This window comes from Astatotilapia calliptera, chromosome 10 (genome assembly GCF_900246225.1).
Source record: "Astatotilapia calliptera chromosome 10, fAstCal1.2, whole genome shotgun sequence".
Lineage (NCBI taxonomy): Eukaryota > Metazoa > Chordata > Actinopteri > Cichliformes > Cichlidae > Astatotilapia > Astatotilapia calliptera.
In genome coordinates this window covers 33167564-33186169 of record NC_039311.1, presented here as the reverse complement: position 1 = coordinate 33186169, position 18606 = coordinate 33167564, and the positions used below count along the sequence as shown (strand labels likewise).

Below are 18606 nucleotides of genomic sequence, written 5' to 3'. Positions count from 1 at the left end.
GCGTACTTAAAGACTGCTAAGGCCGGAAGTGCGAGGCTTGTGAAATGGGACGCTCTAGCCTCCGTCACGCTGCCCAGGTTGCCTAGCAACCATGATACTAACAGCTGGAAACGTGTCATACAGCTGTGTTTGACAGAAATGAAGGAGACAATCTTGTGTTCATTTGTTTGTTTCTACATGAGCTTTGATCATTCTGTGATTAAGCTCAGCTATTGAACGGCGAATATTTTGAAGTAAAGGTTTTAAAACCAAGTTAGTACAAACGTCACTAACGTCACATGACTTTGCCGACATGTGGCCAACAGGAATGTTTAATGTTCTTCGTTATTAAACATTTGCACATCAATAAGTGACAAAATATTCAGTACTTAAAGTTTACTCTTCGGGCGCCCCTCATCCGCCGTTTTTTTCCCAATATTCTGGGATATGTTGGGCCACGAAGTCTACACCACCACGTCCTTAAAATTCAGGGAAATGAAGGACGCATGTGAGGGCCGCATTTCGAGCAGCCTTTGAATTGGGACAGCCTTCGTCTGTCGCAGTTACGTAATTAAAATGCAGCCTTTCAGGCTGCAGACCCTGGATTGGGATACAGCCAATATCTGAACATCTTACCTTGGGCAATAGAGAGGTCCCGCCCCTGACTATCTCTGATTGGTTTAGACCACGATATGGGCATGATGTGTGTGTCGGCTCAGTTTGGGCCAATAAATCATTCTAATGATTACCTGCAGTGTGTTCATTGGCTTATAACCTGTCAGACCCGCCCCTCCTCGTACCCTCTGCGTCTGAACACACTCTTCACACAGCTTTGATACTGTGTGTGTGTCGTTAATTTAAAAATAATGATTTACATGAACAGACGACTGAGTATGTTTTCTCTTCCTCCATTTCTGCTGCACCGTCCTGCGCCGCGCTCTGCTGCGCCGCGGGTCCAGGTCCTGCGACGACGTCACGTTTGAGCTGCGAACACAGAGCTGCTCTTCTGCACCGGGGTCTGCAGACCAGCACGCAGTGCACAGAGGGAGCTCAGATCGTCTCAGGCTGGTGTGTCATCATGATGCAGCCCACACATCTGCAGCAGCTGTGATGATGTCTTGATGATGTCATGTCTAAATAGAGCAAAGCCCTGATGAATGTTTCCTGCAGCGTGTTGAGTCTGAATCATGAAGAATTAAAGCAGCTCTGAAGAAGAGGCCAGACGTTTGTACAGTCGCCCCCTGCTGGACATTACAAAGAATGCAGGTTTAAGGCACGTCAGCATTGGCTGCTTCCGTCTTTTACCATCAGGTGATACAGAAGGCGGAAAAATATAAAGATGAAGGTTTTTGTGCTTTGTTAAAGAAATCCAGACACGAATGACATCACATGATGGTTTTATTGAGGACAGCTGGGACAGACAGGTGAACAGTGAAGCACAGGTTACGTGGAGGTGAGGACGTACAGGAAACTCTGACAGAAACAGTCGGCTTAGTTTGAAAGTATTTTAAGTGAACGCTGTAGATTTGGCCCAGCGTCATCGAGTGTTGACAGAAATCCCAAAGACAAGCTAAAACTTTTAAGAACTCTTCTTAAGATTCAAAGGGACATTTTTTTGTCACAAACCCGTAAAAACTGAGGAACACAAAAAGGCAAACAAACAACTGAAGCAACATGTGCAAAAATCCAACATTTTCCTCTGGCGCCACACAGCACGCCTTCCTGGAAACAGGAAGACGTTTAGCACAGCCGCTAGTGGCGTTTGAACATTCATCGTAAATCTAACCGTTTCCCTCTGCTGCAAAATTCAGCCGTGCCGCTTCGATCCAAGTTTGATCCGGTTCAGTCCGGTCAGGACCAGTTCTGGCCACCCATGTAGTATCCTGCCGGGTCTGAGAGCATGCACTGGTTCTGCTGGCTGGCGCTCCGGTTTTTGGCATCGATGAGCAGCAGAGGAGACTGGGAATAATGGCTGATGATGTCACTGACTGACGGGAAGGACTGGACATACAAGACACAGTTAGATTACACCTCCCCCTACAGGTCAAACACAGTTATTACAGGTGAACGCTGAAGGTGGAACTTTACTGATGTTGTTAGGTAACCTTGGTATTCGCTCTGACATCACAGCATTTATATCAACAACCCCTCAAATTGTACTGGACGAGTTATGAAGGCCAACAAAAGTCTGGATGCTTCTCAGTGTTTACAAGAAACACAGCAACTGGACCTGGAGTCACTGGATACGGTCACTTTCAGGTTCCCTGATCTTTATTACATTTTCAGGTTAACACGTCTCTGTGCACTTATATTGTCACATACACAATCACACAGAGAACAACATGTAGTGACTTGTGTCCGAGCATTGTGTGTCTCTGCCCGTAGGTGCTGCTGCTAGCTACTCTTAGCTACTGTTAGCACATGTAAGCTTCGCCACAGTTTAAGCTTTAGTGTAATGTTAGCTGCCGTGATGTTAGCTTGTAACGTTATGATGTTGTTTAGTCGTCTCTTGTCAGCTGTCCAGAGACGGAGGGTCGCATGTCTACACTGTGATAACAGACAAGATTGATTTGTCATGTCAGAAGCCTAAGTTCAGGTGAGGAGGAGGAGGGTGGTCCTGGAGGAGGCTGATGAAGATGATGAGACAGAAAAGGAAACTATAAAAAAGTTGAAACAGATGCAGTCACACAGTTTATCTGATGCTTGTATCTGTTGTGATGGGACAAAAAGTAGTGATGATTTCACGTATGTAGTGATTGGACGTGATCAAAACTCCTTGTCAGGTCCAATATGGCGGACAGCTCTTGAGTGAGCTGCACATGACATCATGTGGAAAACCTCTGTAGCTGATTAAAGTGCCCTGAACACTGAAATCTGCTGCAAACGTGAATAAGAAAGCCTGAAGTAAACAGACATGTTGGCTGTATGACTGAAGAATCCAGGATTTTACCTCCTGGACTTTGAGTCCGGTTCCCAGCACGAACTGCTGGTTCTGCTGCCTGATCTGGATGTTGTAGACTTTGTCCTGGTAGTAGACCATCAGGGTGAAGGGCTGGTTCGCCTGCTGCCGGGTGCTGTCCCTCACCAGGTACGCCCCATCCTAGATGAGACACAGGATTTAAAATGTTTAGACCACAGTGTTAGCATGCTGGGTATGTGACTGCTGCTCCACTGAGTCCTGATAAACAAGTTTGAAGCCTGAATAACAGAAACTTTTATTATGACGCTCTGTTCCTGGTACCTTGCGGACTCGTTTCAGACATCCTTCAGCCTGACCTCGGGTCACTTTACCCACATACCAGCGAGGGTCCAGCTCCTGCACACAGACACGCACAGTAATAAACCCTCTGATGACGAGCTCTGTGTGTGTTTCAGCAAAGACAAAGGAAACAGCACCACCTGCTGTTCACACTGAAGAACATCACCCAGAACAATGTTGTAATTATTATTATTGTTGTTGTTGTCGTTAAAAGTACATATATTAAATCAAATACAAACAAAAACATCTGTGCCGTTTCCTGTATTTTAAATTAAAAACTGTCTGATAGAAACCGTCATTTCTTGATGAAGCTTTTATTGTGAAACACTTCCTCTGTGTGCAGTACTGACCGTGGGTCAGTAATTCATGCTGCTCCTCTTTAAAAGGTTCTGATCAGTATGGACCTCATAATGTTTATGTGACCCACGGTGCCCACGTGTCACAAAGACAAGCGCGTGTGTATTTTAGTGTTACCTGTGTGTATCCTGCTGCAGATGGAGGAGGACGAACTGACTGTCTGCCCGACGGCATCGCTGCAACACCACAAAAACACACAATCACACTACCATCACTTTACATTCATTTATCATGTCTATGTGCAAAGACAATAAAGGGCTATTCTACTCTATTCTATTCTATGTCCTGAGGACTCAACCAAACCACGGCCCAAACCAACCCACAGCTAACCTCACATGACCTTTTCACCCACTGTGTGTTTCAACTGTGACTCTGATGGAGCCATAGTCAAATATTTTATTTAAAAGAGCAGTCGCCCCCTGCTGGACATCAGTGCAGTTCCATGTTGATTTAACTTTTAAGAAATCATTTTGTATAAATTTGTGCTGTTATTCATAAATCTGTTTATTCTAATGTATGAATCATTAAAGCTGTTTCATCTCTGGTCTGCTGGACAAACTGAGCACGCTCACAGAGGCATTTTAAACCTTTTCACTGGTTTCAAATCGATTTCTGGAGTTTTATTGTGAAAGGACAGATGTATTTACACTCTGAGAAAAAGTGTATTTCACAAAATGTCAAACGAATTTTCTTCTTACGAGGTTGCAGTTTGTGTGGCAGCGATCCAGTCCTGTTAAAAACAATAAAAATAAGTTTACCATGAAATATTCTCTATTTTTCACTTAAAATTAAACTTGTAAAGGTTTGTGTTTTTGTAAACCACCACAAACAGAAATCTTATGGTCTAACGGTCACTCACATTTTGTCTCCAGTGGGAGGGCCCGGGGGTCCGGGCCGGAGAGGCTTGCTAAGGGGGAAAGTGTTGCTGTTTGACACTGAAGGGGAAAAACAGCGAGAACAGATTTAAACACACACGTTTTAAACAAGTAACAAAGTTTAATGTTTTTTTATTTAGGAAGTAAATCTGGAAAAAATGAATAAACCTCACCTTCGTCTGGCAGCTGCTGAGGAAAAAAAGAAAAACACAAGAATTTAACTTTTATTTCCCAATGTTACAAACCTCAGACGAGGACATGAATACAAACATATGTCTTCATCTAACTCAGAGAAACACGATTTAAAATGTTCATTTGTTTAACCAGAGATATTAAACCTGGTGACAGTAAATAAATAAACTATATTTACGTCTGTGTGTGTGTGTGTGTGTGTGTGTGTGTGTGTGTGTGTGTGTCTGTGTGTGTGTCTGTGTGTGTGTGTGTGTGTGTGTCTGTGTGTGTGTGTGTGTGTGTGTGTGTGTGTGTGTGTGTGTGTGTGTGTCTGTGTGTGTGTCTGTGTGTGTGTGTGTGTGTGTGTGTGTGTGTGTGTGTGTGTGTGTGTGTGTCGTACCGGTCTCCTCTCCGTCCTGCTGAAACAAACAAACCAAACGTGACTATTTTTCAAACATCGTCCTTCAGCTGTTAAATAAAAATATTTTGCTACAAATAAACGTTGAATTAAATAAACTGTAAACATCAAAGTGAATCGTTTATCTTCAGGTGATACCTGCTGGGTGAGAGGTGGGCGGAGGAGTTGCTCCTGTTGATGTTGGTGGAGGGCAGAGGTGGTTTGGTAAAGGTGGGCGGATCCTCCTGCGGTGGCCTGCGTGCACCAACACACCAACATTTATTTACACAGCACAAACATGACAGTAACAAACACAATAACAATAAATAACAAGTCAGCGAATAAAGACCAGCACTGAGGTAGACTGCCTGATGTGAAGAGGAAGATCCAAAGCTTCAATTTCAGCTGTGATGTAGCGGCAACAGCTGACCGGCGTGAACGAGGGGGGGTAAATATACAGGAGCAGAGCGTTTAAGGATTTAAAACCCAGTAAAAGGATTTTAAATTGAATTTGAAGCCAGTGTAAGGAGGTGCTCAGATGTTCTTTTACCAGTTAAAACCAGCTGTGGGCGTGACAGAGAGACCTGGCAGGTTACAAAAGCCTGGAGAGAAAAGGCTCGACCCTCCACAAACGTCTGAGGTGATAGAATCAAGATTTCATCACTGCCATCAAAACTAAGCGCAGAGTCGATTTTTACCCCAAGATTAGTAACTGAGCTCTTCAGGGTCAGTGCAGCAGAGTCAACATCTGGGGTACCAGAGGAATTCAATTTAACTTTATTTATATAGCGCCCAATCACAACAGTCGCCTCAAGGCGCTTTATATTGCACAGTAGATCCTACAATAATACAAACAGAGAAAAACCCAACAATCATATGACCCCCTATGAGCAGCACTTTGGCAACAGTGGGAAGGAAAAACTCCCTTTTAACAGGAAGAAACCTCCGGCAGAACCAGGCTCAGGGAGGGGCGGGGCCATCTGCTGTGATTGGTTGGGGTGAGAGTTGAGGAACGACTGGGACTGGATAAAATTCATTTTACGTTCATTAAAATGTAAACATTTAGAGCCTCCGTGACTTAACATGACTGAGACAATCAGGCAGCAGACCCACAGAGACGACAAAGCTGCCAGTCGTCCGCGTATAGATGAAATGTTGTGTTTTCAGAAGATCGCACCCAGTAGCAGGAGATACAATGAAAACAGGAGTGGTCCAATAATAGATCCCTGTGGTACACCCCACGGCAGAGCTGCCACAGAGGATGAAGCTAACCCTGAGTTGGGGCGCCGAGATGGAAATCCTCACACGGCGCTGTAGTCAGTGTACACAGATGTATACACTTACTGTCTTATTACCTTAGCATAGGACAGGAGCTACGCATGTTTATTCTTCGTAAAAGACGTTAAAAGTATAAATCTGCTTATTTACAATCTATGAAAAGATTAAAGAATTACTGAAAACTGAACGTAGAAGAGTGTGTGTGTCTGTGTGTGTGTGTGTGTGTGTGTCTGTGAGTGTGTGTGTGTGTGTGTGTCTGTGAGTGTGTGTGTGTGTGTGTCTGTGAGTGTGTGTGTGTGTGTGTGTGTGTGTGTGTGTGTGTGTGTGTGTGTCTGTGAGTGTGTGTGTGTGTGTGTCTGTGAGTGTGTGTGTGTGTGTGTGTGTGTGTGTCTGTGAGTGTGTGTGTGTGTCTGTGAGTGTGTGTGTGTGTCTGTGTGTGTGTGTGTGTCTGTGTGTGTGTGTGTGTGTCTGTGAGTGTGTGTGTGTGTGTGTGTGTCTGTGTGTCTGTGTCTGTGAGTGTGTGTGTGTGTCTGTGAGTGTGTGTGTGTGTGTGTGTGTCTGTGAGTGTGTGTGTGTGTGTGTCTGTGTGTGTGTGTGTGTGTGTGTGTGTGTGTGTGTGTGTGTGTGTGTGTGTGTGTGTGTGTGTGTGTGTGTGTCTGTGTGTGTGTGTGCGCCTGTGTGTGTGTGTGTGTGTGCGTGTGTCTGTGTGTGTGTGTGTGTGTCTGTGTGTGTGTGTCTGTGTCTGTGTGTGTGTGTGTGTGTGTGTGTGTGTGTGTGTGTCTGTGTGTGTCTGTGTCTGTGTGTGTCTGTGTGTGTCTGTGTGTGTGTGTCTGTCTGTCTGTGTGTGTGTGTCTGTGTGTGTGTGTCTGTGTGTGTGTGTGTGTGTGTGTGTGTGTGTGTGTGTACACACCTCCAAGGTTGTCCGCCCGGCTGCAATAAGCAGAAAATGAATGAGAGTAAATGTTTGAATATGAACATAGTGAAACATTAGATCAGAGTTAGCGTGCGACGTTAGCGTGCGACGTTAGCGTGCGACGTTAGCGTGCGACGTTAGCGTGCGACGTGTGGAGCTGCTCGGGTCTAACTCTTCATCCGTGTGTTGTTTTTCTGGTTTGTCATGTGTACAAAGTGTTTTGTAAACTCACCTTGTCGCGCGTGTTGTTCGGTCCTGTGACGATGATAAAACAAACGTCATTCACAGTTTGATTCCAAACATAAAGTTCAGTCGTGTTGTTTGTTTTTCTTTATGTTTCGGTGGGACAGGCCACCGTGGGAGGGATTTCCTCCAGCCCTGTCGGCCTGCACAGGTGAGTCAGCGGGCCGAGATCAGGTGAGGTCATTTACCTCTGATGGGGGACGAGTTGGATCCTGGACCTCTGCCTGGTTTGATGTGACGAAAGACCTGCGGTGGCTCAGGAGGCACTGAACACAAACACATGAAGAGCAGCTTTAACAAGGAGCCCAGAGGAATCACATGACCTGAGAAGATGTCATGTGATCAGCGTGTTTGCAGGAAGTTACTCACGCTTTCCAGGAGGTCGTGGACCACAATGAGGGGAGGGGTCTCTGCGAGCGTCCATGGGCTGCTTTGATAACACACACGCAAACACACACAGACACACTTAGCAAATACTTAAACTATTCTAAAGTATGTGTGGCGCCCTCTGTGGAGACACTCGGTACTACGATAAGCTTGACTCACCATCCGAGATGGTGGCGTAGAGACGGGGGGGCGGGGAGACACAGCGGGGGGCTGACCTCGGGACACATGGTTGTCTACACACACACACACACACACACACACACACACACACATTTATAAAGCGTGTTTGGTCGTTATTTTCATCTCTGTTACAAACACTGAAACAAACTCGACTGCGTCTGGAGTCAGAAATGACCCAAATGATGATTCGATGGTAATATTTTCTGGCGTGTGTGAACTAATGAGGGTACCAATGTAATCCCCGTCCCCGATGGGCCGGGGGGGGCACAGCTTGTGGTCCTCTGCGGGTTCAGAAGGAGGCGGCTCGTAATCGTTACCCGCGTCCTGGTCATCGTTTGGGGACTCGTAGTCTCCCCCGCTGCCGTCATCGTCGCTGTACGGACTCTCGTAGTCATCGTCAAATTCATCGTCCTGACCGAGGAAACGCAGAGAGAAGCTTGTGTTGGGTGGACGTCTAACACATGTATATCCTTTAAAATGTAAATGTGTACAATAATGAATCATCTTTGTGTAATTATTATTTATGTGTTCTATCTAATGTCACCTCTGTCATCGCTCTCATGTGTATTTTATGGTGTTTGCGACATCATGAATTTTGTTTTTATTCAGTAAATAAATCGATAAACTCACAAACTCGTCTTCGCCCCATCCCTGAGGCTCAGAGTTGATTTCTGCAGAGGAGAAAGCAGCAGGTTAACATCTGTGTTTCCAGATGTGACGAAGAAATAATCACAGAGACTCAAATCACTGACGACACGACGAGCTTTCAGACTTCGTAATAATACTGCAATTAGGTAAATATCTATTACAGATCCTTACTCATCATCGCGAAACTATGTGATAATGCTAACCTGTTTTTATTGTTGTTTCTATTTCCTGTGAATTTTTATTCCAGCTTTGTCAAAATAAAATATTTACACTTCATCACAAACACTTCCTGCTTCTGTTCGATTGGAAAGTCCCCGTAAAACGGCAGCACACCCAACGTTATGTTTAAGTTTCACATATCAGGAACTCTGATCTGGTGTGACGGAGGTGAACGCAGTCTGATGGAAACTACACTGAAAATTCCACCACATTACAAAGGATTTTATTCTGAAACAACTAATACATGCGACGATTATTCAAACCATCCATGGCTCTGTGTAGAAACATTAAACATTAATAAATTCTTACCTGGTTCTTGATATTTGGACGTCCTGTGAGAAAAAAAGGTGTGAGAAAGTCAGAGCTGAGTCAAACCTCAGCACTGCTCAGGTGATGTTTTTAAATAGATGTAAAATAACCACAAAGACAAAAAACAGTGTGCAGGAAACACGAACAAAGCTCTTTTATGAATCAACTGTAAAAGTTTTAGCACCTTCTTCTGATGCTAATTTAAGTTTTATCAAGCAAACATCCAGAAAAACAGTCTTTAAGCAACAACAGAAGTCAACTTTCCCTTTTAGACTTCACTTAGAGATAAACTCTAATATAAAGAAACGTGAGTCTGTATGTTGTTATTCGTATAAATAAGCTGGCCGTGACAGAGCTCCCAGTACAGCGTGTGCCTCTAAGACAGACGACAGCTAGCATGAAATGTTGGCTCGCACCATTCAGCAAACAATTTCACACAAACCACATTATAACAGCAACCAGCGAGCTAACGTCAGCGTGCTGCTCAGAGTCTGCATCAGTTTCATGTACTCAGCAAAGTCTTGATAAATCTTTGAAATCATTAACAACAAATCAGTGCCCGGAGGCGTTTCAGGTGGTTGTTTGTTCAGACATGTGATGCTAAAATCGACCCTTATTTAACGTTACGATCATTTTAGCTGCTAAAGTAGTTTGACAGGTCGGTCAGTCACTAATTCAGACAGTGTTTTACCAGCAATAAAGCTAGCAAGCAAATAAGCTAACGTTAGCCAGCTAGCCATTGCTTAGCAACGCAACATGAATTTTGCGATTAACATGAGGTGATGCGTTTCTCAGAAAACGGTTTGTGTGAATCAACCTTCACTGTCTGCTGGCGTGCTCCATGAGCGAGCCTTTCAGAATAAGATACAGGTTCTTCTATGAACACAGTCCAACAGTATTCTGGCCCTATCTGGACTTTGTGCTTGAACAGATGTATAGGAGACACCAGTGGTTACCAGACTGTCGTTTCATTGCCACGATTAAAGCACAGGCTGTTGTTATAAGCAGAACATGAACGTACTTTTTAATAAAGAAGCCTCCCCTCTTCTCCTTCTTGTTGATTTCACTGTTGAGTTTGGAGATCATCCTGCAGAGACATGGATACATGACGTCACAGTGTGGTTAACCCTCGCCTGGGTCTCCCTCAGCGTTCAGACTATACCACATAATCAGCACATCTAACATCAAACACCAGCTTTGGTTACAAGTGAAGACTTTCTGTTAACAGTACTGATCCAGTAAAATGTCTCTCAATCAAAGCTGTGGCCCAGGCCGACTGCAGTACCACAGCGCAGCAGCAGGGGGCAGTACTCACGGAGTATGAAGTTTAGGGAATTTCTGGAGGTCGTTGTCGCTCAGATTCTGCAAAAACAAACAGGGTCACATCCTTCCCTACACCCTTCTTTCCTTTTCCAGTTTTATTTTCTTGAGTTGAACTCACCACAAATCTGGAACCAGAGATGGAGTGCTTCAGCACGACTTTGTCACAGCCGGACAGATTCATCTGCAACAGGGACGTCACAGGGACATATCATTCAAATATGAACACATCTATTTATTATTATTGTTTTATTATCACTGTTTCTTATTCGATTCTTTTCTGTCTTCCAGGAAATACCGATTCTTCCTCACGTATGGACGTGATGTTCTCCGCAGACGATTCTGCGAATGTGAAACATCTAAACTAACACACTGTGGCGGAGGTGTGGTCCCGGGCACGGCTGCAGGGGAGGAGTGGTGCAGTGGGCTCAACGCGGCGGTGCTGGAGATGCCGGTGAGAACAGCTGATGGCGATTTGGACTGATAATGGTTTCCTTCCCTTTTTATAGTGAGACAGAGAGGAGCAGGGGGGGGGGGGGAATCAGCTGGGACCGGCAGCTGTCAGACTGTGTTCATATCATAACCTGGGAAAACTATAAATAAATGTGGAAGCTGGTGATAAAGACCTGTGTGTGTGTGTACCTGTGTATAGTGCATTTCACACACACGCAGTGACGCAAAGCAAAGATAAGAATCGGTTTCTGATGTCACAGTTGCTGGCCACACCGCCTCGCTCCAGACTTTCAGCTGTAACTGCTTATGGACGGGACTGAAGCGTTAGCGTCATTTTGTCCCACACAGACTTCCTCAGATTTCCTGCTGATTCTCAAAACATAGCCAAGCACGAGCGACTCGTCAGCATCAGTGAGATGAGCTCACAGAGCTGGTCTGAGGTTCGACACAAACAGGCATCGGCCTCTTTTCCACGTTTCGTGTTGTCATGACGATTCTTCTTCTTGGTGCAGAACGAGCCCACGTTTGAACAGATTTGATAAATGAACACGATGCAGCCTGAGTGGTAAAGGAGTCTGTGGGTTGCATCCACCAATCATTAAAAGCCTCTGACATCAGACGCTATAAAAGAATCGCTCGGAAACTTTGTGTCGCGCTGATAGAGCCAGTCTTTTATGCTGATGAAGCACAGAGTGCAGATAGGGTGGAGTAGGTGGAAGATGGAGATATGGGACGAGTGCATCAGAGTCAGAGAGGCTGAGGTGGTTTGGAAGAAGCTCAGAGGAGGTTCATGGATGTAGCAAAGGAGGACATGAACAGCGTGTGACAGAGGAGGATGCTGGGGTGGACGATCTGCACGGGACTGAAGCGTCTCCGCTGAGCGAACGTCCCGCAGGCTTGTTGTGCAGAGATCAGTGAGGAGACATTCAGAGTGAAAATAAGCCCACAGGGATTTCTTCTACAGAAGTTCACCCCATGATTTGAATGTTTGGCCGCGTCTGTAACAAGTTACAGTTATTATCTCCCACATGTTGCTATTCTTGCCTCCGAGCACGCATGCTGAAACACCGTAGGCCTTAAATAACCCCATCAAACCCCAAATGGAAAATAACGACACTTCCTGCGGCTCTGTGCCGACGTACAGCTTTCATCTGCTCCACCTGTCTGCTCCGATACTTTGCACCATCAAACTGCTGCTCAGTGACCTAAAAATAATCAGACGTGATCAGATGTTAAAGTCTGTTAAAGTAAGACGAACTGTTTAGATTATAAGAGATGCACAGGAAGGGGAAACCCGGCAGTTTGTCACATCTCACTCCTCTTCATGCAGCCGCCTTCAGACGCGAGCAGCTAACGGCTAACGCTGCTGCTTCTGAAGTGTAACTGACACCCGGCTGCCTTTGTCCTTGTTCTCGGGGACTTTTATCCAAGCGCATCACAAACACTTCCTCGTTAAACTTCTCTGAGTCGTTACGTCACAGCGTTTGAACTTCTGCAGAAAAATGTCACCATCCCTGCGATCAGCAGGAAAGCTGTACGCAATCACGCTGTGGCAGAGCCGACGACAGTTACTCAGTCCAGCCTTTAACTACAGATGCACAAAGCACCAGAAGCATCGGGCTGACACATGAAGCTGGCTGCACGTCTGATCGCATGAAAGTTTGCATTATTACCATTGTTTGACTGACCGTCTGAACTGCACCTCTGCATTTTGAATGACATCATCAGTGAGGTCACTGCACTAACAGCGAGCCAGAGCTTTACTGAAGTGTTGTTGATCAGCACGCTACGCCAATGTTTCAAACACAGGGCATCAAACACCGAAGCTGCGGTCACCACGTCTCATCGAGCTCCGTGTCGGGCAGGTGCAGCAGCTCACCTGAGCCTCTGAGGTGAGCTGCTGCTCACTAACGTTCGGTTTGGTTCACGGCGCCGTCTGAGCATGAGTCAGCTGACCCCGCCGCTCGGAGGATCCCGAGGAGCTGAAAACGAGGACGTACACGAGGACGCACAAACAGTACGGACGGAGGCCTCACCCTTCTCAGGTAGTCCGCCAGCTGCTGCGGGTTCCACCCCATCATGTCCGACCTGGACGGCACGCGGTCCGAACTCATCCTGCTCGATGCTCAAAGGCACGACGTCAGCCCGGCTGCTGTCAGACCCAGAGCACGCTAACATCTGAGAGAAAGAGGCGATCTTTGAGCTCGCTTCTCGTCCTCTGAGGAAGTGATCGGGCTCGTAGTTTCTGCGCCGTTGTTCTCCTTCAGCCCGCAGTCTGACTAACGGGCCTCGCCGCCTCTTCCTGTGAAGACTCAGACGTCTCTGAAAGACAGAAAAGCAAAGAGCTGCGAGCGTCTCAGCTTTTACTTCCCCAAACCGAGTCGTCCGGTCTAACTGCGCGAGCGTCCGTCCGGCAGCGCAGGCAGCAAAGAGCAGGCAGACATGTCACCCGGGCCCAAAATGGCTTCCTCCTCCTCCACTCCTTCAGTCTCTCTCTCTGCGTCTCTCTTTCCTCTCTCTCTCTCTCTCTCTGAGAGGAAGTGAAGTGGGGGATGGATGAAGGCAGCATCACCCCCACCCCCCGTCTGACCACAGAGCGGAACAGCGTCTGCAGCTGCACCCACTCGCTGCAGCGACGCTGTTGAAATGCCAAACAGAGGAACAAACGAACCCCGGATCAGCTGGCACTGCCCCGACCCCGGGTCAGCCCGATGGAGGGCCTCCATCAGTGCCGAAGGCCAGGGTCGTTACCCAGCATGCATCTGTGCAGTCAAGCCACCTCTGCACATTCTGAAAAATGTACTCCAAGTATTCAAAGTAAAAGTATTGTTTACCAAAACAGTTTGTGTATCGGGCTGTGAAATGTTTACATCTGCTGTTTAACATGGGGGTCTATGGGGACGGGCTCACTGCTGCCTCTGCTGGACGTCAGAGGAACTGCACCGCTCAGAGCAAACCTGAAAAAGTCGGGACGAAAACAGGAGCTCATATTTTATTCGTGATCGAACACAGAAAACAAAAGATTAAAGTGAGAGAATGAGCCATCTCAGAAAAGCTCGTGCTGAAGAAGCGGAGGAAGATTTACCAGCTGATCATGTGACCTGTCAGCAGCTCGGTCACATGATCGAGGATAAAAAGAGGTTCTCAGAGAGGCAGAGCTTCACCAACATGAATCATGTTCCTCACCGTGAACAGTTCATCAGCGTTCTCAGAGAAGCTGGAGGACGCTCTGTGGGACGAGGCCGATGACCGTGAGCTTCAGCAGATGAGTCTCAGGAACACTCCCTGAAACCTGCTGGACGTGCCGTCCACACGTGCAGGTTACAGCTCCACCACAATGGAGGTGGTCCGTCCCAGCCAATCAAGGATGCCGCGCCGTCAGACTGAAGAGGGCAGGGAGCGTCCGGCTCATTCTCAGGGCTCAGGTCAAAGCCTGCAGCTCTGTGTGGCCTTCATGTTTGAGCAGGACGATGTTAACCTGCAGCGCAGGAGAGGGGACACACGGACCTGTCCCACGTTGTTGGACCTGTGGTTGGCCTCATCAGTGACAACGATGAGGCCAACCACAGGGAGGAGGTGGATCGTCTGGCTGAGTGGTGCGACAGAAACAACCTGCTGCTTAACACCGAGAAGACCAAGGAGCTCATCGTGGACTACAGGAGGAATGCTGACCCACATCCACCCATCCACATTAAGGGGACGGCTGTGGATCGTGTGAGCAGCTTCAAGTTCCTGGGAGTCCACATCTCCGAGGATCTCACCTGGACGACCAACTGCTCCAAGCTGGTCAAGAAGGCTCACCAGCGCCTCTTCTTCTTGAGGACTCTGAGGAAGAACCACCTGTCCTCAGACATCCTGGTGAACTTCTATCGTTGCACCATCGAGAGCATCCTGACCAACTGTATAACAGTCTGGTACGGGAACTGCTCTGCCTCGGACCGGAAGGCGTTGCAGAGGGTCGTGAAAACTGCCCAGCGCATCGCCGGAGCACCACTTCCTGCCATAAAAGACATCTACAGGAAGCGGTGTCTGAAAAGGGCGGGGAAAATCACCAAAGACCCCAGTCACCCATCACATGGACTCTTCACCCTCCTGCCCTCTGGGAGGCGCTACAGGAGCCTCCGGACTAAGACCACCAGGTACCGGAACAGCTTCTTCCCCACAGCTGTCAGACTCCTGAACTCTGCCTCCTGACATCTGACCCACGTTAACTCATGGACTGAACATACACACACCCACAATGGACAACTGTACCCTCAAACACAATAATAACATGGACTGAACCACCACTCACAACCACTAGCACTTTATATAGCCTCTGTAGAAACTATCTACACCCTCACTTATCTTAACTGCACTACTGTATAGCTCTGTGTAAATAATCATTCTGTACATTCGATAATCTTTAATCCTACAACTGTTTACAACTTGCATAGTTCCCATTTCTGTATAACTGTATATCTCAGATTCTGTAAAGTTATTTATTTCATATTCTGTATAGTTTTTCATATTTATATCCTGTTCATATCCTGTACATAGCTTGTACTCACTACAGCCTGTACATACTTATAGTTATAGAATATTCACAACATACTTCATACCGTGTACATTATAACATACCATAATAGACCCATTTCTGTAATATACTCACATATCTATATTATTGCTAATATATATTGTAATATATCTATATCACTAAAGCACTTCTGGATGGATGCAAACTGCATTTCGTTGCCCTGTACCTGTGCATGTGCAATGACAATAAAGTTGAATTCTATTCTATTCTATTCTATTCTATTCTATTATAAGAGCTTATTTATCACAGGCCCAACATTTGATTTTATATGAAAGAGCAAACACAGAGGGCGAGCCGCTGCGATGACACGGATGATGTTTTAAAACGTCAGTTTTAAACGAAACGATAAACTCAGAAACACATCGTCCCACTTTGAAGTCTCACCTGAGTCGTTTAAACTCAGATCATTGGACTCATGGATGCTTTGGCACTAATGTGTCTCCATACAAACTGGAGAGAAGGATGGAGTGATGGATGCGCTCATGTTTCACTTCTTCACACTAAGTTTAGCTCAGGAAAGCCCCTCGTCTGCTACCTCCTCCTTCCCTGAGGTCACATGGTTCAGTGACTCAGGAGCATGCAGCACCATGGCAGAGGTGCATGATGGGAGAGCAGACATGTAAACGAGGCGGTGGCAGCTGACGGTAACGGCTCGCTGCAGCGTGAAAAACAAAACCCCGCCTCCATTACAGCCTTCTGGCTCCTGATTGGACCATTTCAGGAAGCAACAGCGTTTATTTGTTTGTTTAATTACTTTATTTTTAAAAAATGACAAATGAGTCACAAACAAACAAAAACACCAAAACACAACATCTGCAAACACATGTTGCTGTGTTTAGTTGCAGATGTCGTGTTTTTGGTTGCAGATGTTGTTTTTGGTTGCAGATGTTGTTTTTGGTTGCAGATGTTGTGTTTGGTTGCAGATGTTGTTTTTGGTTGCAGATGTTGTTTTTGGTTGCAGATGTCGTGTTTGGTTGCAGATGTCGTGTTTGGTTGCAGATGTTGTGTTTAGTTGCAGATGTCGTGTTTTTGGTTGCAGATGTCGTGTTTTTGGTTGCAGATGTCGTGTTTTTGGTTGCAGATGTCGTGTTTGGTTGCAGATGTCGTGTTTTTGGTTGCAGATGTCGTGTTTTTGGTTGCAGATGTCGTGTTTGGTTGCAGATGTCGTGTTTAGTTGCAGATGTTATGTTTAGTTGCAGATGTTGTGTTTAGTTGCAGATGTTGTGTTTTTGGTTGCAGATGTCGTGTTTGGTTGCAGATGTCGTGTTTGGTTGCAGTTTTATGTTTAGTTGCAGTTTTATGTTTGGTTGCAGATGTTGTGTTTGGTTGCAGATGTTGTGTTTAGTTGCAGATGTTGTGTTTGGTTGCAGATGTTGTTTTTGGTTGCAGATGTTGTGTTTTTGGTTGCAGATGTTGTGTTTTTGGTTGCAGATGTTGTGTTTTTGGTTGCAGATGTTATGTTTAGTTGCAGATGTTGTGTTTTTGGTTGCAGATGTTGTTTTTGGTTGCAGATGTTGTGTTTAGTTGCAGATGTTGTGTTTAGTTGCAGATGTTTTTGGTTGCAGATGTTGTTTTTGGTTGCAGATGTTGTGTTTTTGGTTGCAGATGTTGTGTTTTTGGTTGCAGATGTTATGTTTGGTTGCAGATGTTGTGTTTGGTTGCAGATGTCGTGTTTGGTTGCAGATGTCGTGTTTGGTTGCAGATGTTGTGTTTAGTTGCAGATGTCGTGTTTTTGGTTGCAGATGTCGTGTTTTTGGTTGCAGATGTCGTGTTTTTGGTTGCAGATGTCGTGTTTTTGGTTGCAGATGTCGTGTTTGGTTGCAGATGTCGTGTTTGGTTGCAGTTTTATGTTTGGTTGCAGATGTTGTGTTTAGTTGCAGATGTTGTTTAGTTGCAGATATTGTGTTTTTGGTTGCAGATGTTGTGTTTAGTTGCAGATGTCGTGTTTGGTTGCAGATGTCGTGTTTGGTTGCAGTTTTATGTTTGGTTGCAGTTTTATGTTTGGTTGCAGATGTTGTGTTTGGTTGCAGATGTTGTGTTTAGTTGCAGATGTTGTGTTTGGTTGCAGATGTTGTGTTTAGTTGCAGATGTTGTGTTTAGTTGCAGATGTTGTTTTTGGTTGCAGATGTTGTGTTTTTGGTTGCAGATGTTGTGTTTTTGGTTGCAGATGTCGTGTTTGGTTGCAGATGTTGTTTTTGGTTGCAGATGTTGTGTTTAGTTGCAGATGTTGTGTTTAGTTGCAGATGTTTTTGGTTGCAGATGTTGTTTTTGGTTGCAGATGTTGTGTTTTTGGTTGCAGATGTTGTGTTTTTGGTTGCAGATGTTATGTTTAGTTGCAGATGTTGTGTTTTTGGTTGCAGATGTTGTTTTTGGTTGCAGATGTTGTGTTTAGTTGCAGATGTTGTGTTTAGTTGCAGATGTTTTTGGTTGCAGATGTTGTTTTTGGTTGCAGATGTTGTGTTTTTGGTTGCAGATGTTGTGTTTTTGGTTGCAGATGTTATGTTTAGTTGCAGATGTTGTGTTTAGTTGCAGATGTTGTGTTTTTGGTTGCAGATGTTGTTTTTGGTTGCAGATGTTATGTTTGGTTGCAGATGTTATGTTTAGTTGCAGATGTTGTGTTTAGTTGCAGATGTTGTGTTTGGTTGCAGATGTTGTTTTTGGTTGCAGATGTTGTGTTTTTGGTTGCAGATGTTGTGTTTTTGGTTGCAGATGTTATGTTTAGTTGCAGATGTTATGTTTAGTTGCAGATGTTGTGTTTTTGGTTGCAGATGTTGTGTTTTTGGTTGCAGATGTTGTTTTTGGTTGCAGATGTTGTTTAGTTGCAGATGTTGTGTTTAGTTGCAGATGTTGTTTAGTTGCAGATGTTGCGTTTAGTTGCAGATGTTGTGTTTTTGGTTGCAGATGTTGTGTTTGGTTGCAGATGTTGTTTTTGGTTGTAGATGTTGTGTTTTTGGTTGCAGATGTTATGTTTAGTTGCAGATGTTGTGTTTTTGGTTGCAGATGTTGTGTTTTTGGTTGCAGATGTTGTGTTTTTGGTTGCAG

At 45.4% G+C, this 18606-nt stretch overlaps 1 protein-coding gene across 6 annotated transcripts; it reads right to left on the bottom strand.

Annotated features, from left to right (window-relative positions):
* Window positions 1-1359: 1359 nt before the first annotated feature.
* LOC113031036 (lymphocyte cytosolic protein 2-like) lies at window positions 1360-13639 on the bottom strand. 6 transcript variants are annotated; one of them, XM_026182888.1, is made up of 21 exons: window positions 13025-13639; window positions 10657-10719; window positions 10531-10577; window positions 10237-10302; window positions 9216-9238; window positions 8670-8710; window positions 8270-8450; window positions 8019-8092; window positions 7842-7902; window positions 7661-7738; window positions 7462-7484; window positions 7227-7246; window positions 5198-5293; window positions 5042-5060; window positions 4644-4656; window positions 4455-4530; window positions 4294-4325; window positions 3713-3771; window positions 3221-3295; window positions 2930-3079; window positions 1360-1980 (listed from the first exon to the last, which is right to left on the bottom strand). In XM_026182888.1, the coding sequence occupies exons 1-21, from the start codon at window positions 13100-13102 to the stop codon at window positions 1831-1833; spliced, it is 1425 nt and encodes a 474-aa protein (XP_026038673.1). In that variant the 5' UTR covers window positions 13103-13639; the 3' UTR covers window positions 1360-1830. The 6 variants fall into 6 exon arrangements, with proteins under 6 accessions (XP_026038673.1, XP_026038674.1, XP_026038671.1 ...); XM_026182889.1 differs by having other exon boundaries at window positions 5042-5057; XM_026182886.1 differs by having other exon boundaries at window positions 4644-4659; window positions 7842-7899.
* Between the last annotated feature and the right edge of the window lie 4967 nt (window positions 13640-18606).